Source organism: Topomyia yanbarensis, chromosome 3, assembly GCF_030247195.1.
Source record: "Topomyia yanbarensis strain Yona2022 chromosome 3, ASM3024719v1, whole genome shotgun sequence".
NCBI lineage: Eukaryota > Metazoa > Arthropoda > Insecta > Diptera > Culicidae > Topomyia > Topomyia yanbarensis.
The window spans coordinates 278135977-278158287 of record NC_080672.1 but is presented as its reverse complement, the minus strand read 5'-3'; the positions used below and the strand labels follow the sequence as shown (position 1 = coordinate 278158287).

At 37.3% G+C, this 22311-nt stretch overlaps 1 protein-coding gene across 2 annotated transcripts in view; it reads right to left on the bottom strand.

The window, feature by feature from the left end:
• Positions 1-15035: 15035 nt before the first annotated feature.
• LOC131688566 (catalase) overlaps positions 15036-22311 on the bottom strand; it is a 48335-nt gene continuing 41059 nt past the window's right edge. For both annotated transcript variants that reach the window (XM_058972904.1, XM_058972903.1), the window contains exon 2: positions 15036-16754. In XM_058972904.1, coding sequence (XP_058828887.1) covers positions 15291-16754 — 1464 coding nt within the window. In that variant the 3' untranslated portion in view covers positions 15036-15290. The remainder of the gene's footprint in view (positions 16755-22311) is intronic.

Genomic DNA, 22311 nt, shown 5'->3' with positions numbered 1-22311 from the left:
AAAACCAATCAGCGATACTCAATCTAGTCGTAACTAATAAGATAGGTGGATTGCAACTGATTTCTTCGGTAAACGCAGCTGCAGCTGTAGCTACCAATTGTCAATTCTTGGTGCTAAATTTTGCTACAAATTTGTATCCAAAATCAGGTGCGAACAAACATCGTTTAGGTCAAAGTTTAGGTACTGTATCGTTAGAAGATGCCTTTACGGGTAGTTTAAAAGCAAGTTTCATGTGCTATTATTAGTCATTTCATGTGATGAGGCTCAAATCGCATAATTCTCTCGACACTTTCAAACAGCTGAGAATATGCTTATAAATAAATTCACGAAGCAATTAAAATCATCGAAAAAGGCGTCAAATTTTAAATTTGACGTTTAACGTTTATTAATGGCGATTTCGCTTGAACCTGAAACTGAGTCAGGTTCTAACCCCAACCGCTGTCAGTTCATACATTTTGACAGCAGTTGGGGTTAGGAACTGACTCAGTTTTGCCTCAAACGAAAACCACATAAGAAAATAAATAAGCAGGATACATGATAGCCGTGAAACTCAAGGCTGATGAGACCGTTTGTCAAAATTGACACTGCTGACGAGTTGTGAAAGTTGACACTGTACAGACAACTTGTCAAAATAGAGTGCGCATTTGAAAACGCAACCACCAGCAAAAAGCTGAATAATTCAACGAACAAAAATATATTTTTTATAGTTATAATTATTAAAGGGAGGTCCTCATTCAAAATATTTAAAATTTTGATTTTTTTCTTTGTATTTTTTGAAAGGTATAAACGTCTACTACATTGTGTTAAACGGGTTTTTCGATCCGCGCATCAAAAAGTTTCTTCAGGCCATTGTTCGAAGCAGCATCCTGGCCGCCGTGGCACGCTCTCGGCTCGAGGCAGAAACCTTTTCATGGCATTATGTACGTTCCCAGAATGTTTCGCGTTGCACTGCACATGTGTACAGGCCTCGAGAACGTATTTTCCGGCTTGAATTGTAGAGGGAACCACTGCACAGTGTTTTAAAACGTCGTTTTCGTGCTCAAAATTAATAGCGTCTAAACCGTTAACTTTAGAAGTATAGTTTGTTCGGAGAAGTTGTTGCCCTTATGATTGCGCATCTACAGGAGTATATCATTTAGTGATTAATTCACTTATAAGTGATATACGAAATTTATTTTCAGAACTAATTAAGATAGAGACTTTGTGTCTTCGGCAAAGTTGTAGCAAATGTAACTACAAAATAAATTGCTGAAGACATGATATATCTAGCTTTAATAGTTTGCAAGTTATGGAACATATCATATGGAAGACCCGTTAAACTTAGTTTTTTCATTATAAATTTTTGAGATATTCTCCCACCTTCTTGAAATCTTCCACAAAGTTGTTTGCGGTATCGAAGCACATTTTTGCCGAACATAGTTACTTCCTATCTGTTGAATTTAAAAAGATATTCCAAATTTTGCGATATTTTTGGGGTAACTTCCATCTTAAATAACTCGTTAAGGAGCAAAAAGGAGCAAACAACATCATAAAATTTTGAAAGTACTAGCTTTTTACTTTCATATAGTGGTCCGATTGTTTGTCGACGTGATTCTCCCCGAGTGTTATGTTTAAAACAATACGCCATCGCAGTGGTTTAAAATGAAATATTCAAGCGCACTGCAATAAGCAACATTATCTTTTCATGGTAAATTGCATAAAACATATTCATTGATAATATACTATGTATAAAAAAAGAAAAGGGATCTATGACCACAATCAAGATCAAAGTACGATACGTAACCTATCGTGTGTTCGAGAAGTGAGCAATTAGTGGATACTGGTAAGATTGAAAGAATGACGGAAATCCCACCAGCAGCTTTGCAATAATTTTAATTAGTGCTATGGAGCTTATTAATGTACTTCGTAACATTTATAGTGGAGCTTAATAAACGTCACCTGTTCACAATGTGGATCCTGTCGTGACTGAAGCTCGGGGTTGGCCAAAAAAGAATAAAACGATTTTCAGAAGACGCCAAAGCTCTTCTTGCGGGAGAAGAAATCTCTGAAGATGACGGAAAAAAGACTATTAAAAATAAATTTATTTATCTAATTTATAAAGAAAATATCAATTGACATTGCTCTCGATGACGTAATGGATTACTTTGTACAGTCAAAACGGCTTCTTCGTGAACTTGAAAATATAATTGAATCCGGACATATGTATTGGATTGGATATATAAAAAGAAAAGGCCAGGGTTGGAAAAGTTAAACCATTTATTCTGGCTAATATCAAATTACGACCTGCATGAAAAATTATCGCTTATTCTTTTGTGTTTAATGAAAATAATTTTCATTATATTAATTTATTTTTAAAAGCATCAAAAAACGTCTGACGCTATCCCTAAAGCATGTGAGGTTAGGTTACCGAAAGAGCTAACAGTAAAAATAATGTATGCGTAAGAATCATCAGAATGTGTCGTAATATCCTCAGGGATGTTTTTTGGAAGATAACAATGCACCATTTTTGCCTCCTCCGCAGGTGAATTTTACATAATCTGTTAAATTCGGAAAATATATGATAATTGTCCAATATATCCCGTTACCGTGTTGACTTGCATAAATACCGACTAAAATATTTCACTATAATCTTTCCGAAGCACGTAAAAATGCTGTATTTTTATTGTTATCGCGGCTTTTTAAATGACCAACTATGTTCTAGAGCAATGTAGAGGCATCTCATTAACATGTCGACGAATTTTGGAATTACTAAACCAGGGATTGTAAAAAAGCTTTGGAATCGAAATAAAATTAGAACCTTGATCAAACCAGAATAGTACTACTTTGCTGGGTGTATGTGTTAACTATTCTATCTCTTATTGATCGGAATCATTTTTACTTCAATCGAATGTTGGTAAAAAGGTGCACATTTCATGTCTTGGACACTTTTTGTACAGTGCTAGCGGTTGAAAAGAAGTATTTTTTGCAAATTAAAGACAAAATATCTCGTAAATTTCGCATTCTGACTGAACCAAAAAAATGTTGGGGTGGTAAATTTTGCGTGGAATGCCCCTTATATACCACATTACAGTTGAACTCCCTAGTCTACTAATCAACTGAAACAATGTACCGATTCATAGCTGATACGCTGCTGATGTGACGTCGACATCAGACAACCAATTCATCCCATTCCGCATGTTATGCCTTACTAAATCGTAACGCGGATGGCGTCTTGAAAACTACCAAAGAGGAGTTGACAACAGCTTAAAGCAACAAATTCTGAGCTGGTCGCGGAACTAAATCGTTCTACGCATTTTTCTAGGAGTTCAACTAAAGACGAAAGTTAAGCCTGCATGAAAAACTCGGACCTTTCAATTATAATCTATTTTTGGTTAAAGTGATTACGTTTACAGTTTTTTTCTTAGGGTCAGGAATACCCGAATAGAATTTTACAATAGCATTTACCCTACAAACAATCATAAAACAATAAATATAATAGTTATTACTGTTTCAACATTGTTCGATGCCAAGTTCTCACATTAGATTTACAATAAAATTTCATGTAACAATAAATTTCACTGTCCAGCAAAAAACTGATACAGTGCATTCACATTAAATTTTACTGTTTTCGAGAAAAAAATGCATGGAGAAAAATTGATTGTTTTAATGTTAAGATACATAACCACTCCCTTTTTTCACTGTAAAAGTCTATTTTACATTGAAATTTACTGTAAAAACGTTAAAGTTTATTGTTTTTGTATTGTAGTGTAACACTAAAACTTACTGTAAATTATTGTAAAATTACTGTACTGTCACAGTGAAAATTATGGTTTTGTTACTTTACATTTCTATTCGCGTAGCAAAACTTAGATATGAAGGAAAGTATCCATTTTTATATTTTTACCAATACGTGTCCTAGTCACGAAAAGATTACGAACTGGAACGTTGAACACAGGAAATTTTCTAAATGTAATCTGTCACTACAAAAGCTTGCCATAGAGCTAAAAGTTGATCACAAAGCAGGTGAAGTTTATGTCTGTAATTTATTGTACATAGCAAAACGTGGCTCGAAAAGCTCCCCCGCTCAGTTTATACCAGATGTTCAAACGGGTGATAAAGTGCTGACTTTATACCAAATGTGCGAACTTAATGAAAACTTTTCTGAAACGCGTTCAATATCCATTCGGAAACGTTCACTGCACAGCTTTGCAAAGCTCATGCATGTTTAGGCGCTTTCGGAAATGTCGCTCGGATTGAAGCGGTATTGGAGTGAGCTGATTGGTTGATAGAACGAAACAATCTAAAGGTAACTTAAGCCGATCCTTCTGGACTGGCCAAAAGCGACATTCCAAAGGCACCTTTTCTGGATGTTCGAACAATACATAGATTTATACAGCTGAGTTGGTATTGAGTCATTTTGATGTTTGAATTTGGGGGAAAACAAACCATTTCTGAGCTTAAGAAGAGGGCGGTAGTATAAAAATGCGAGATTTTGCGCATTTTAATCGTCAGATATCATAATGTTGAAAGTTTCGTGCAGATCTTTGCGAAGCAGTTCTAATGAGTGTATTCGCATAAAATGGCACACACAATTGTTTATATGGAAATTTATTCCATTTTTTTGAAATCCTCGAATTTTTTTCTTGACTCCATTCACAGTCTATTTTCGATTCTCTCGTCACTATCTAGCAAGAATAAATTTTTTACCCGCTGTTGATCGAAACATTTGTGGGTGGGGCTAATAGGGTATATTTTCCAGTCCTTCACTATTTTGCTTCGATTTCGGTGAAGAGCACAATAAAATATCGTTGTTTGAGGTGTTCAAAATGTTACACAAAAATTCATAGCAACGAATCGAAAATTTTTGGATAAAAATTAACTGTTCAAGTACACAATAATGTAAATACGAACAATTTATACAAACTGAAAATGGAATGAAAATCGGTTGAATAGTCTTTGAGATATCACGTTCACCACAACGGTCCTTTTTAAAAAAACTTCATTCCGAGATAATCGCGTTCAAAGTTTTGTGTTAACTTCATTCGTGGATGGAACCGATATCGATTTTTTGTGCTTCAACTTTGTATACAACCCATTTACGTAATCTGCGATAATAATTTTAGCGTCAAGAAACTGAACGAGTTTCGATTGTTCCTCGTTGCGCGAAAAGCATCCTATCTGTTTTATTTGGATTAACTGATAATCCATTAAAATGTGCGGCAATGCATTGATCATATATGATAATTCAACGCTTTTTTGTTGAAAAGGGCGATACTAGCAGTGACACCATTCAAAGAAAATCAACGGCGAATATTTCCAGACTTGGTTTTATTTCCTATTTAAGAACTGTTGTGTTTTTTACACACACAGAAAAAATGTTGGTAAAAATAAGAGTTTTTTACTCTTGGCAAAAAACAACCAACGCTTACTCTTAGTTTAAAAATAAAAGTTTTGTTTTGTGTACCAAGGGGCTTTGAGTTATAAGGTGATTCGTCTTTGGCAGTAACTAGGTGAGGAGTGAGGTAAGCGTGCAGTATACTGAGGGGAAGAAAAATGACAGCGAACAACTTTGTTTACTGCCTGAAAACTAAGCAAACATAATATGTTCCATATTATGGAGAGAAATAGTAAGCAATGATGTTAGCTGTCGTTTCAAAAACCAACATGGCTGATCGGCGTTTTTGAGGATTGTATCACCTGAGAATAAAAACTCCTTGTTGAGTACAATTCTTCATTTGCTTAAAAGGAAAACTTTTACTTTGATTATTATTCTTGATTAATTTAAAAGTTTTACTTTCAACATAATAGTTGGCGTAGGGTGACCATACGTCCTGGTTTCCCAGGACATGTCCTGGTTTTGCATTGTCTGTCCTGGTGTCCTGGGAAGTCGAGGAAAATGCTTGATTTGTCCTGGTTTTTCTCCTGTAAGCCTAATATATTTCTATCTATTCAGTCTTCGATTTTCACTATGCTCCAGATCGCAGTAACGACTGACCGCAACCATAACTGCAACCTATACTCATCCCTCAATCGGAATGTGACAAACAAAACTTAATATAGTCGAATCTCCCAATTGTACCTTTCGATGGTTCTTTAAACCTCCCCTCGTCAATATCGATGAAACAATGGTTACCAGCGCTTCTTCTCGGCTTAAATCGTCATTCAATCCGGGACCCGAAGAATTCCCTTTGGTACCTCTGAAAAGACACATCGACATTTTGGTGCTTCTGCTTCTACTTGAGTTCTCTTGCTAGTGGCTTTTTTTAGTCTTATTGGAAATCCATTCCATAAAAAAGAAAAATAGCACCTAATCAGTCGCTCTGCTTGTCAAAAGTGCAGTGAATCAAACGAACGTTTCTACCTAAAGTCTGCTGTCTATATGTACCGTGCCAGTACTATAAACAAGCAAATCAATCGAATAATAAATATCGTCCAAAGACAGTGTGAACAATAAAGCACCGTTAATTGCATCGATACGATATCGATCATTCATTTCAAAATGTTTGAAACTCAACAGCAGATTTGCAAATACAGTTTAGACTATCGGAAGTCGTCGTTATACAAGCTCACTACACTCATTACTGATAACATTCAAAACTTTGGCTATAACGGAAAGTTACGCAATGGAAGACAACATGCAATACGTCGTTGAGCATGATAATGTTTGGACCAAGATACCCATTTATATCGACAATGATAAGATTGATATGCGTCTGGACGATCAACACCTGGGTACTATTAATAAATTTATTACAATCATCATGTCGGAATACGTAACGGTGGAATCCTTTAAGTTTGAAACCCGGAGAAAATTTAGGTATTTCCAACGGTTTTTGTTTCGTGAGAATGCGAGTGACCTATTCCTTCATATCTGAACTTTCAATTCAAAGCAAAACGCATGACCAAATCTCAAATCACGCTGTGCACGTATGAAGGACAGACTCCTGCGTGTCCTACGTTGTTATACAAGAAGACACACTACGAGAAACCATGTACACAAACCTCTAACGAAGCAATATCAACTGCAAGCATACCCATCACAGAGCCCTTCATCAACATCAACTAAACCACAAACCGTCGGAGTTGCAGCTCAGGCACCAACGAATACTGGAACAACAGAACGTACGCACAGCGTGAACGATCATTGTGATGTGCCTACTACTTCCCAAACAACTGCCAGCACCACCGATATTAAAGTAAATAACAAATAACACGGATACGCGATCGTGACCCGTAGGCCCCACAAGCAACTCAAACCAGGTAATTGTAAAAGCCCATACAATATTAACAGCGAGAATTGCATGAACGAAAACGATGGAAACGAACCAAACATTTCTTTCATCGCGACGTGCATGAATTGAATTTTGTTTTCTTTCAATTTCACGCAGGGATGTCAATTTTTTCAAGCTCGGGCTCAAACTGATATTATTTACACCAAGTTATCCGCCAGTTTTCATATAACAATCGATTAAACGGAGAAATTTTTGGTAACAACGGTAGGTTTTGCAGCTCTCAAATCGAGAGATAATGGTTGTCAATGGAGATTGCCAGGCATAGCGCAGGGAAGCTACTTGGGATCACTGATGTTTCTGATTTACGTCAATGTCGTGTTTTTAGTACTGAAAACTCCTCTCCGGTACTGCACAGACCATCTCAGCATTAAACGTTTGCTTATGGTGGTGTAGCAAGAACTGCCACTGTGAAATTCCGATGAAAGACTTTCTGGCAGAGCTCTTCCTCCCAGACTCCCATAACTTTTTTACTGTGCAAGCTCTGCCTGCCAGACCCCAGAACTTTTTAACTGCCGAAAACTTGCGGAAAAGGCAATGTCTATTGAGAGGTAACGGGGGAATCAGTACCCTTTCGACTGTCCTGGTTTTTTACTCGTCTGATATGGTCACTCTAAGTTGGCGTTGGTTGTTTTTTGCTAAGAGCGGAACATTCTTACTTTTACCAATATTTTTTTTCTGTGTGCATCCTAGATTGCATGATTCAGTGATCGAAACCTAAAACTTCATAAAGTATTTAAAATTATTAAATTAAAATTTGTTTTTGCTATTTAAATTGACAAAATGATAGTATCGCCCCTTTGGCGATTGTTTACTTTTTCGGTCCCACCTATCAGCATTGAAATATCGCCCTTACGTTTTTTTACAATGACTACCATTTTACACCACCGATTTCGTCCGGGTTTTTTCAATAGCGCTCATTGTTACTATTTACAGCTGGTATCAGCTAGATAATCCTAAAAAATGCGGAAAAGAACAGTTTCGCCTCTAAACTGCTAGCAAATAAAAGTATCGCCCTGTTTGTTTGAATGGAGCATGGAGGGCGAAACTTTAAATAAACAAAAAAATACAGTTTCGCCCGTTGTATTTTTTACTGTAGTTTAAGAAAGCAATATCGTGGAATCCAAATTTTTAGGTTAATTTGTTGCGTTTCAAAACCCTCATTTGCATGTATGAAAAAAACCTTATGTTTACATTTGTAAGTATGGCGAAACCATTTGTTATATGCTCACTAGGTTTCATCAACAAGACACATCGTTGAAGACATCTCCAGACACTCTGTTTCTTAATCTCTACTTGTGACTCCTACGGTAGCAGATAAAGGGTTAGGTCGCCGGTAAACTCTAAGCTTGCTCATATGACCCTTTCCACGCGGTAGGGGGGGGGGGGGGGGTACAAAAAGTTGTGACATATGGGAGAGAGGGAGTAAGCTAGATCGTTGCATAACATGTTTTTACTGAACAAAAAAAAATTCGAGACATTTGTTACGTAATAGGGGAGGGGGGATAGAGAAATTTGTGACAATTTGTTACATGGGGGAGTCAATTTTGGACAATTTTCGCGTTACGTAATTTTTGAATGATCCCTTATTTGAAATGCCTACTGTGGACGCTTACACATGTTTTAATATGAGTTTACACTGCCGTTCTACGCATACGCATAATTATCCCATGTTACTTTTTTTTTCATCAGTTTTTTTAAGTATATTTTCAGAAAAAAAATACAAAACATACTGTTTGTTCGAAGGCTCAGTGAAAAATACCAAGTATGTTTGTCCCATTCTTGAAATTCTACTCATAATTGTCATACTAACAAATAACCCAAAAAAATGCACAATAAAAAAATAATTACGTAGCGTTTAGTAAAGAAGCGCATTACGCCAGATATCGGGCACTGAACAAATTGGTGGAAAAATGATGGTTCATTGAACAAGAGATGGCCGTGGTAATATTAATTACAGCAGTGAGAACAATCCTGTAAAGCTCTTCATCATTATCGTCGCTTGCATATCATGGCGAACGCATCGAGAATAATAAGCCTATTTTCGCCATGTTTCTATTATCACGCTATACCCATTTGAAGCCGTTGGTTAGTGCAGAGTCTACTATCTTTGTTCAACACATTGGGTCAAATGGTAGGGCGACAATTGGGGTACTCGATTCGAGCATTCGTGGCGATCAAACTATAGCATTTCATCGTTTTTTAGGCATTAGATTTGTTATTAGATTGGTTCTTAAGAACAAAGCAAAGTTGTTGAGGTCACATTATACCCACTCTATCGAGTGTGGGCAGATTAATTAATGAATTTGTGATGTACCCTCCTGAATAGGGTGAAAATGGCACTTTACCCTATTTTCGATTTTGATAAAGCAAAACATCTCCCGAGTAACAAACAAAACTTACGACATACACTTTTGTAAAAAAAAATGAGTAATGAACATCGTTTGTCTAGATCGTGGTTGGACTGATATGCGTAGAAATTTCCGGTTTCCGTTCGATTTCTCAGCATAACAGCCCCACTTACATTTTTTGTAAAACATAACGTTAATTGGATCTCTATAATGAAAAACTAGACTGATTATATTGGAAACGATTGTTATAAGTGAGGTAATATCGCCATGTGGGGCGAGTTGAGAACCCCCGTTTTCCAAGAATCTATGCACAATTTTCGATTTTTTTTTTGACGGGATGTCAAAGAACTAAAAATGTTATAACATTCAAGCTATATGAAATAGGGTAAATGTACTATAATTCGCCCCCCTAAAGCATTTGTTTGCGGAAAAACTTTAAATTTCAACAATTTTGAATTGCTCTAACTAATTTTATTTTATCATTCTCATCACGTATCATGTAGTATCCAATAATCCTAAATAAAAGTGATTTAAAACATTAAATTAACGAAAAAATAACAATATTCTGAATCAAGATGTGATTCAATTTTCGTCCCCCTAAATTTAATCTTCGCCCCCCTCTTGCTCTATTCTTCGCCCCTGTGCGCCCACGCACAATTTCACGACTTCTATTATGCTACAATATCACAGAATTGGTAATAGAGAAAAGATTAGACAAATTCAGATTATATATTTTCAAAAACTAACTATCAAACAAATAATACGTTAACTTACAAGCTCATGTATTTTTAGTCTTGTTATGTTGTGTTGTGTTGCGAAACGAGCGAGAAGCACTCCAAGTCCGTTCGTTCGCGAGCGTGTACGAATAGCACTGCCCATGATCGCATATTTGACCCGTCTTCTATGAGATTTCCTATCTTTATGGGACTGATTTGCGATCATGGGCAGAGCATGCCTAGCGCTCTTCATCGTTCGCGCCCGGGTGAAGCAAAATCTCGAGTCGGAATGCTCGCGAGAAACCCAAGCCTTCATCTAGTATGTAGGGCATATCCAGGAAGCTTTTCTCGCAAAGTCTCGTGTGCTTTGTTATCTCGCAAGCGAGAAATGCGTTGAAGAGCACACGCGAGTGTGGATGCACGAAGAGCATGGACTACTAATGCCATATTCGTTTTTGACAGTGCACTACACCGGTGTAGTCGGTGTTACACTCATTCAAACTTGGGTGTAATCAGTCTATCTCTTTCTTTACACTAAACCGGTGTAGCACCAAGAAAAAACGAAAACGCCATAAGAGTGTTCTCGATATTTCGCGCGAACAAGGAAGGCGATGTACGCGCCAACGAACGAGAATAACAACGTGCAAAAAAGAACAAACCATTCGTTAACATTACTAGAAAAATACTCTAAATGCTAGAAAAATCAAGACACCCCAAGGCATTTTCGTAACTACACAGGATTAAAAATTTAGTTGCCTCCGGTTTTGCAGCAGATGCAATGGATACATAAATTAATATGTCAAGCATATGTTTTAAAAATCATTTTGGAATTATCAACTGATATTCTTTATGTAAATCATGAATGAAACAGATATATTTTTTGGTAGTTGACTTGGAGCAACAATTTCAATTTCTTTCAAATATTTCGAATATGCCCAAAATGACTACAGATGCTCACTTAAATTAAAAGGATATATGTGTAGATACAAAAATCGAAACAATAACTATTCTTTTGTCTTTCTTATCGTTATACGTAAAACTACTCCGTGTGCAATGGAATATCCAATACACATGAGACAATTATACGTAGAGCGGCAGTATAAGTTCTTAAGAATGTTTTTCCAAATTATTATGAATATCCAAGTAGTAGAACCGTTATAGCGTATTTCACTATTCCCTAATGAGGTCCCGGGTATATACTAGAAACTTTGCACGTGATTATCTCGAAATCATGTTTTTCCAAAAACATCTTTGCTGTGACTACGATTGCCGAAAATGTTTTCAACCGATGTCAAATTTCTTTTTTTAAATTGTTTGTAATTTAGCTGTCGTGTCCTTGAATGATTCCATTTTTTCGTCAAAATTTTCATATCAATGTTATTTCTTTAAAAAAATCTCAGTGATAATAGAAAAATAGTGGTTTTTTTGGAAAAATCGTCCCCGCTCACAAAAATAAAAAAAATTACAATGCATAGTTCAAGGACACCACAAGTGCCTGTACAGAATATTTTTGTTTGTTTTTATGTTTTCAATTGAGCTGTTATACAGCAATCGTAGTCACGGCAAATCTCTTAGAGAAAACACGCTTTTGTGGAACTGGTTATAACTTCGACAATTAGGGTGGATGTACCAATAGTGGCATACTCAAGGAAAACTTTTGCTAAAAATCTATGAATAGACCTATTGGCAATGTTAATACATTAAACGAAAGCTTTCAATCCCTACTTCATAGGAAAAATATAAAGATTGTTTAATAACCAATTTATGTATTCAAAACCGCTTGTACCACTGTAGGAACACATGTACCAAAAGTAATTTCTGGTCCTATTGTTGCAAATCCCATTGATTTCTTATGGGACTTGCAACTATAGGTACACTATGTCAACTATAGGTGCAAGGGAGCACCTATTCAAAATTCAAAGAACATCAATTTTTTAAAAGTTTTTTGAGCAAATTTCAAGGATACCAGTTTTGTTGTCGCATAATTTTAGTGCGATGAATCGATAAAAAAATATTTGTTGATAGTTGGTACCTTAGTTAGGCGTATAACCCACAACTGAAACTATTGGTGCACCTCAACTATAGGAGCACCCACCCTATTAATATTTTTTCATGTTCACAAGTGGGTTTTGCAAAATAGACATTGTACTACGCTAGACATATAATAAGTATTTGATATAAATATGGCTACATACCTTCATAAAATTTCAAATTTTTCCCTTTTGCCCTGCACCTCAATATATAAAACCCCTTAATCACAGACAGAAACTCCGTTGTATTTGTTTTTTGATTAAGGCTTTCCAAACGAATTATTTTTGGCTTTTTTCTCTATAAACAATGATAAAATGAATGGAGAGGTTGTATTTTGATAGGTTTTGTCTTCCTTACAGAGAAAGCCTAGAAATCTGCTCGGTGCTGTTTAGAATCCGCATATCATGAATATACATTCGTAAAACATCAAACATTACGTTTGTAAAAGGTTTTCTAATTATAATTGATATACTTTAATTGAATTGTTAATAACATATTATAGAAATCGAAAACAACTGCGCTGGATTCAAAGATAGATTGTAGAATCTGATTATCTTCACTGCAACTGAATAGGTAGAGAGCAGTCTTGGGGCGCTCTTATTTTTTCAGTATATAAAAAAGGTAGTTTATCCGTTTTTACTCGGTTTGGAGATGTTGACCTTAGCTCTGTAAATAACGGAAGCGAAGCGAAAACAGGTTATGGTATTTTAGAAAATTGTCTATTTCAGCCGTCTATATTACTTTCTAGAACATCAGAAATCGCTTGAAGCTCCATAATAGAAGTTATGGTAAAAAAACTGTTTTGAGGGTCCTTTCACAAACAACGCCCTGTATTTCGAAAACCAAGAGTTTCCGAAAGAAATCTTCCTGGTAAATTTTTCTACAACTTAATTGAAGTGAGTATTTTTCTATCTGAATTATTGAAGAAAATAAATTTCGTAACTAACTATTAAGGGGATTAGTCAACGATCCGATGTGATTGAAAAAAAGAGCGTTTTATTTCAAGAAATTTCCTCAAAGACTTCACATAACTAAAATCAATAGTCTACTTTGTGACCACTGTGGAACGGGGCGAAGATAGAAACTCATACGAAGAAAAGAACGCTATATGGGATTTCGCCAGGGGCGAAGATTAGATTTGAGTTTCATCTTGCGTTAATTTTCGCCACTTTTTAAAATTGTTCAAACTTAATTAAAGAAAGGTAATAATCGCGGATGTGCGTTGGCATGTATTCCTGCAATGCTTAAAAACATTACTATTGAATATTCTAACGCTTACTCACAAAATTTATATAACTTTCCCCGCGATAAAAAATTGTCACCATTTTTAGTTTTCAGAGAAGTAAGTGCTCTACAGGTACTACTTTATTTACGATTAAAAATATGTTATAGCTGTAATATGTTATTTTTGTTGAAAATAGGGCAGTTTTCACATTCTATTCGACTTAGTTTGTTTTTCAGTAATAGTCGAAAGCGGAGTTCCAGATCGTAAAGCAGATAGAATTATTTGCAATTGTTCTGCAAGGGGGGCGAATATTAGGGAGGGGGCGAAGAATGATACTTCTACCCTAAGCATTCGCATGACGTATGTACGCGGTAAATGAAAAATGCATACAACTCCGTAATATTTAACGTCTTTCTAAATATTTCTATTTCAAATATAAAAATAATTTAACAAGGCTTTATAATTTCCACAAAAAATCTGCGAAAATAGCTCTACTGCATGGGGCAAAATGAGCACCACGCAAATCTCATATGAGTTTATGCATTAAATCCCGAAAAGTTATCCATATGTAAATGTTTTATACCTGAAGTTCAGGAATCAGTAGCGTCTGGCTCAAATGGCACGTTCCCCATGGTGATCGGAGATTTGTGCCTTGGTCGAGAAAATTACTCGCAAAGATATTATTAAAACAAAATGGAAATTTGTATCTAATAGTCCCGAAATGCTGCTAAAAACTATACGATGAATTTCATTGGCAACTAAATGTCACTAAATCAATGGAAAATATTAAATTTTGTGATCAAATATTTTTTGCGACATGATTAGCCCCTTAAGATTGCTCATATTGTCCCACAAGGTTTTTACCAAGCCAAAGATCGATCATTACAAACGATTATTTTCAAAGATTTTGAATTTTCTTCAGTACGTTTAATGATTGCATGTGAAGAATATGTTGTAGTCTACAATAGAGGGAAATTTGGGATTATTTGTATGTTTTGCTGCAGATATATTTTCCTTCAAAGCTAAGGGTGCTCATATTGCCTCACTTTCCCCTAATTCTAGACAATAATGCTTTATTTTTGCATCGCTTCCCTCCAGATTGCTAATACAATTTTCATCTTCTATCGCGTTTTTCTCAGTTGCCAACATGGGACAATTGCGTGTGGAACAGCAGTACACGTCTATTGTGCTTGAGGGAACCGAACACGGGATCGACCGAGAATAAAACTAGTTTTCATGTTATAAACTTTTATTTTCTGCTCTTTGATACAAGTGCTCACTTAATTTTCTGTAGATGGCGCGCAGATCTCAGACAGGGTGAACAACAAAACTGCGGCCCAATTTTTACACTGAAAATCGGCTACTAGTTGCGTCGAAAATTCGGAAAAGGTATTGCTTGCTATGATAGATTCGGGATACTGTGATATGTCTGCAAAACACCTCATGGTAGGAAATCGTTAAACTTTATTGGAATCAAATATTATTCCAAAGAATGATAACAGCTAGAGGAATAAACAATGCATTTTGATTTGAAAACCATAAATCGTATTTACGCCCGTAATATAATGAATTAACCTTAAATTCTCCTTCGTGTGTGAAATATAATGTAAAGATATTTAAAAAATTAAGCTTGTATGTGTGCAATCGATTAGGGGTATATATATATTCACTCTTGATCCATAGATCGAAACACTCCATTTTACAGGTTAGCAGTGCGGCGCAGCTTTAGACCTTCAGTTAAACGTCGGCCGAAGTCGCCATCGACCTGGGCGAAATTCTTGACTGCACGCTCCTGGATGAACGCGGAAGCGTTACCTAAGTGGTTAACTATGTTCGTAACCATGCGCTGACGGGCGGCTTCATCCAACACGTTGCGATAGAAAAGTCCGGGCTGGGTGAAGTTGTCCTCGCTGTCTCCAGTTTCGTATCGATTAACATCGCCGGTTACCTTCATGTTGCCGTTCTGAAGCTTGCGAGCGAATGGGCATGGCTCAGGACCACCGAAAGAGTTGGGGTAATAATTCGGGGCACCGCCCTGATTGTCGGTAGAATTCATTGGTCCATCACGTTGATAGTTGTTAGTCTTGACACGATACGGACAGTTTACGGGCAGCTGAATGTAGTTGGCACCAAGGCGATGACGATGAGTGTCTGCATAAGAAAACAGACGTCCCTGAAGCATCTTGTCAGGGGATGGCTCGATTCCGGGAACCAAATGCGATGGAGCAAAGGCAATCTGTTCCACCTCGGCGAAATAGTTCTTCGGATTACGATCTAGCACCATTCGACCAACTGGCATGAGAGGGAAATCGGCCTGGGGCCAGACCTTGGTCAAATCGAACGGGTTGAAAGGATGCTTTTCGGCCTGCTCGAAAGTCATGATCTGAATCTTTAGGGTCCAGCTAGGATATTGTCCTTTGGCAATAGCATTGTACAAATCACGAATGCTGTAGTCCGGGTCAGCACCAGCAAGATCATCTGCTTTTTTGACGTCCAGATTCTTGATACCCTGATCGCACTTGAAGTGGAATTTGCAGTATACAGGCTTACCATCGGCGTTGACCATTTTGAATGTGTGAGATCCGTATCCGTTCATGAATCGGAAGCCATCTGGAATACCACGGTCACTAAATAGGAACATAACTTGGTGAGTGGTCTCCGGGCGTAGAGAGATGAAGTCCCAAAACATATCGGGATCCTTAAGATGAGTAGCCGGATTACGTTTCTGAGTGTGAATGAAGCTTGGGAACAGGATGGGATCCCGAATGAAGAAAATCGGTGTATTGTTACCAACCAAATCCCACACGCCATCGTCCGTGTAAAATTTCACAGCAAAGCCACGGGGATCACGAGCCGTGTCAGCTGATCCACTTTCACCACCGACCGTTGAAAAACGCACCGCTAGGGGAGTCTTTTTACCGATTTTCTCGAAAATCTTGGCCGAAGTGTACTTGGTTATGTCGTGCGTCACCTCGAAGTATCCGAATGCACCAGCGCCCTTGGCATGCACCACCCGTTCCGGGATGCGCTCCCGGTCAAAATGAGCCAGTTCATCCAAAAAATGCACATCTTGCAGCACCACTGGGCCACGCTCGCCGACCGTCGCGGTAGCGGTCTTAGTTCCTACCGGAGCGCCATTGCTGGTAACGGAAATTGTTTTCTCCTGGAAAGAGACAAGAAAACACACGGGTAATGATACTTTCGATATTTCGCAGAATTTATGATGCAATGGGAGATGTAGATAATTAAAAAAATACAAAACTAGTTTAAATATAATATGTAAATCAAAGTTACTAAATAAATTTCAAGAAGAAACAATAAATTACAAGAAGAAACATAAACGGTAGTGCTAGTCGTAAGACTAGAATTGTAAACATTACCAAATAAATATTGTTGCTCGCAGAATCAAAATATAACGTGTCCATTTTAATATGAAAATGTTGTTATCGGTGACTTCCAATTGTCATAACAGATATGTAAATACATTGTCTTAATTTTGAGTTATCTTGATTAAATAAATATCTACATAATGGGCACGGGCATAGCGTAGTTGGTAAATCGATTGCCTTGTACGCGGCTCATCAGGGTTCGATTCCCATCTTCGCAATTGGCTTAGAGATTTTTCTCTAACCCGAAAAAAGGCCCTAAAGTTAAAACCCTTTTAATCAAAATTTAAAAAAAATCTACATAACCAGAAATAAAAATGGTTAATAACAACCAAAACCATGGATGGTGGATAAAAATAGTTATGACACACTAGATTGACTTTTTCCCTTCACATAGGTCATCACGAGCTTCGAAATCGCGCAATTATCGCGCTGCTATTTTGCATTGTAAGCAACTTTTTGCAATTTGTTGAATGATGAAAAGATGGATCCCTGCCTACTATGGAAGAGAAAGATATTTAACGTGTCGTCAAGCTCTGAAATGATTACAAAAAAAAGATCGATTGCATCGAAATCAGCAATTGCATTTGTGCTGGTATCCATTCAGAATTCCTAAGTATTTCGAACCAATTTCCGAGAGGTTTGACCGGGTACTTGTTTCGTTTTCCATGCCCATTCAAGAAAACGATGCGCGTTGGTATAAAAAGCATATCATAAAACTGGTTCGTCTGACTGGTCAGTGCACAACCAGTTTTGGAGAACTATTTCTGCAACTACATCGGAGCCGAATTCTATAGTGCCGGTTTGGCAGAGACACGGCTCGCTTTGAAAGTATTTGTTGAGTATCTGCTAATTTTAGGGAACATTAGAGTTCAGTTACTTATATCCAATCAATTCATAGAGATTACTAAAAATTATCAGCAAATTTAAATATTATACAATTCCAACAAATGGCACAAGTTTTGAAATAATCATGTAGTTGACCGAAACAATCATTAGCGACATTCTAAAAAACGAAAGGAGCAATTCTAACAAAAACAACACAAAGCACGATTGAATGATGTCCATCTCATATCAATCTTATAGTTATAAAACAAACTACGAATCACTTGGACACTTTTTACCGGTGTACGGTGAATAATACTTGGAATGCTTCCTCTTTTTTCTCCGATCTGACGGTGCTACATTGCTGTTTAGTTTATTTGTACATACTAACGACAACCGGTTTCGACATATAGAGGATTGATCGATACGCAGTTGGGGTCCATACGAAAGAGTCTAGACTTGACTAGTTTGGCTAATTCCGTTTGTTTTGAAGTTGTATGGATCTATTGGTCTTATAGATAGTGCCTATCTTAATGTTAATTGATCAACAAAAATGTTTTAAACTACCTAGCTGTATGATAACATATTTCTTGTAACACACAACCAAATTGTAGGACAAATATGGTTTCAGAGGGTCATTTTTATCAAATCTCAAACCTTCATCATGCGACCTGTAAAAACATCTACAAGATAGTTGAAGGCATTTAATCCAAGTTTGGAGGCCATTTGGTCACGATGATCAGTTCCGGTAAATCCGGAGTATGGTTTCAGAGGGTCACTTTTATCAAATCGCAAACCTTCATCACGTGGCGTCTTAAAAGGCATCTACTGAGCTTCATGATTATCAAATCTCTAACCTTCATCATACGACCTATAAAACATTTACTGAACTTCACAAGATAGTTGAATGCATTAAATGCAAGTTTGGAGGCTATTTACCCGCGATGGTCAGTTCCGGTGAATCCGGAATATAGTCCCAGAGGGTCACTTGTGGTCTGAAGCTGTCCCAAACAAAAATCGATGTTCAAAAAGTCATGGTGCTCAACACTATAATGAACAATCAGCATATTTTAAGCATTTTTGTAAAACCAATTAAGTTTCTAAAATCATCTAGAGGTTCCGCAAATGCGATTTATGAAAAATGGCCATTTTTGAGCAAAATTGTCGTATATAAGCGGTTTTCTTTTTCAAAGACCGATTATTTTTTATTTTATTATTTTTCTGTGGACTTTAGAGAACAAATCCCATTTAAAAGTGCTTATAATGATTGAACCTCCTAATCACTTTTTTCGAAGAAAATCCTCAAAAAACAAATTTCAATATTTTTTTCATTAATCCAAAGGCATGTATTGGAAAGTACTATTTATTACAAACATCTTGGTGGGCAAATATTGTGAAAATTCAATCGGGGGGCTGAAACATAGCATTTTTATTAAATGCTTTCAAAGCATGAAACTTTGCTACATTTTTTCAATTGATCAATATCTCCACCGTAACTGGACCTGTGTAGGCATTTTGGGTGTCAAATAAAAAGAATTTCTATCTCACAAAACTTTTTCATATGTGTGATGAACCCTTTTGCGCGAACATATACATACTTAAATAAAAAGTTAATATTTTTTAAAAATTCTAAATTTATGCTTAAAATTACAAAAAAAACAAATTTTAAATTTTTTGTACTTTAGTTTTGGAAAACTTAAAGAAAAAGAAAATAGTAAATATAATTGCATCACGGAGAAGCTTTCAATAAAAAATCCCGATTTTTAACTTATAATAAAAATGCATATTATTTTTTTTTCGAGAGTTGTCCTACTGGAGCTGTAGAGCTAGGTTCTCGGAAGGGCTCCCCGTCAGAATCACATACTACAATTTGCAGACGAGACAGGCAATGTCGCCCAATAAAACACTGCATTAGGCCAATTGTAGCGGGCCGTGATTCTGAATGTGATATTCATTGTACGGTTCAGATATGTGCGGACGTAGGGACTCGCGATCGCATGTATCATCGCGAAGGGTTCGAGCATTTGTACGTTAACGTGTTCGATCGCGTGTGCGTTTGTATGTCGCGTGTGCTAACGTGTATGTAACCTCGCGTATATAAAATCTATTTTATAACCGTGTGCATTTCGCATATTCGCGTGTATTCTTTGGATAATCGTGCGCGGACCGTGAATCTAATACTTTATATTTGGTGTACGGCTCAGATGCTAAATGAAAGTGAGATCTTCCATATCACGAGTTCCCGGCGATGTCGCCGTAGAGCGTGTGGTCTAGTGGATAGGAGCTTTATTTTTTTGATTGGTCCAACTGAATGTATGGACCTAAATTACTAGAATGAAGGCTAAAGATTTCCGGACGTGACCGATTCATGATCGCGCGCGTTTGCGGATTCGCGTTCGTAACTTCGTTAGTACTAAAACGTTCACATAATTACCGGAGTGTTATCAAGTTTGCGCGATAGCGGGCATAGGTGTGCGTAGATGATCGCGAAGAGCTTAAGCGTTCGTATGTTGACGTGTTTGTCGCGTGTGCTCGCGTGTATGTGACTTCGCGTGTATAAATTCGATTTTGAAACCCTGCGGCCATTCATATATTCGCGGACCGTCATTCTGATATTTAGTTTGGTGTACGGATCACATTCTGACAGGGAGTGAGTTATCCCATATCACTAGAGTTCCCGGTCATGTCACCATGGAACGTTTTGTCTAGTGGATATGGGAGCAATTTTTTTTAATTCTTCAATTTTATTTATTTTTTTTTAAAATTAACATGGACCTAGACTGTTGGTACCGAGGATAGAGAGTTCCGGACGATTCCGATTTATGATGGCGCGAACGCGGGAGTTTGTAGATTAACGCTTGAGATCGCGTTGGTAAGTTTATGAGCGCTGAGACGTTAACCTTATCACCGGGGTATAATCATGCTTGCGAGTTGGTGGGCGTAGGTTGTTTAGAAAATCGCGAGGGGTTCTAACGTTTGTACGCTAACGTGATTTTCTAACATATTTGCGTGTGTTGTGTGTTCTTGAATGGTCGCGCGAACCGTGAGTCTGATATTAAATTTTCGGTGCGCGGCCAGAATTCTGGCAGAGAGTGGGATCCCTTATATCGATAAGCTTCCCGGTTATGTCGCCATGAGACGTGCCGCCGAATAGTTATGAGTGTATTTGCCCAATTGGTCCACCTGAAGGCATGGACCCAGTCTTCTGGGATCAAGGGTAGACCTCCGGACGTGACCGATTCGTAATCGCGCGCGAGGGCATTTTTGTAGGTTCCCGCTTGAGACCGCGTTTGAGAATGTGTGAGTGTTAAGATGTTGGCTATCACCATCTTTGCTGACCCAGCTGAAGGCGAGAGTAGAATGGCAGTATAGGATTCGAAAAAAAGAGATAAAAGACAATATATGAGAGACGCAATAGATAAAACAGGTACAAGATACAGCTAAAGTTATGATCATAACATGACAGACATACATTAGTACTTCAAACACTACTAATACTTGAATACCCAACCACCACACATAGCACATCCTTTCTCAATTATCTATTTGTTACTAGTTGATTGTTGTTTATGAGCGAGTGAATAGAAGAAAGATAAAGAACAGAAAAAAGGCTCCTATCAGCCCTCCCGGCCTCCTCGATACACCACTATCGAGGCGTATTGTAATAAACATCTTGAAGCGGGCTTCTTATATAAATAAAATCTTGCGTCATAATGATTGGTGGATTATTAACATAAGAACTAATTAACCTCTAGTAGTAGCACTTGGTGCAAATAGAAACCAAAAAGAGCGAAGGGTCCTTATATTTAGATAATTCTATTTAGTCTATTGTGGCTTCATGATGTTTACAATACCGTCAATCCTCCTGCGAGAGGGATAAACAAATAGATATTAATAGATAATAGAATAGATAAGATAATAGATAACACAGAAATAGATATTACATGCATCTAAACTACTTTTAGGTGTTTGGTGATGTGGTTCACGTGGATTGGATTTCTTCAAAAACTACGTGTTTCAGTTTATTAAGTTGATCTAGTTGAGCATTAACTAGTGGCTGAACAGTATGTTTAAGAGAAGGTTCCATCCATAAGAGATTGTCATCTCTGTTTCTGAAAACAGCGAATCCGAGTCGTTATAAACGAGTGTTCCTCGCCATCCTCACGAGCCAGAGCGACAGAGCGATTTAAGAGATAAAAACACCCACCTTCAGTCTGATCATCTCTTATAGATGACAGTCCATCGATCCGAATCGAATGACTCGATCACTATGCTCAAGATCAAATGAGTCCCCGAACAACCGAACCAGCATGTTCCCCCATTTGAAAGTAGAAACATCCATATCAGCCGCCCGCCAAAACACTCGATCGAATGATTATTAGTCATGAGATTCAGAGGTCAATGAACCAGCACTCGCTCGGATCTCGCACTCTTATCGACCAAGCAAGAGTACGCGCCCATTAGGCTCATCACCCAAGTCCAGGGTATAATAAAAATGTATACTATTTG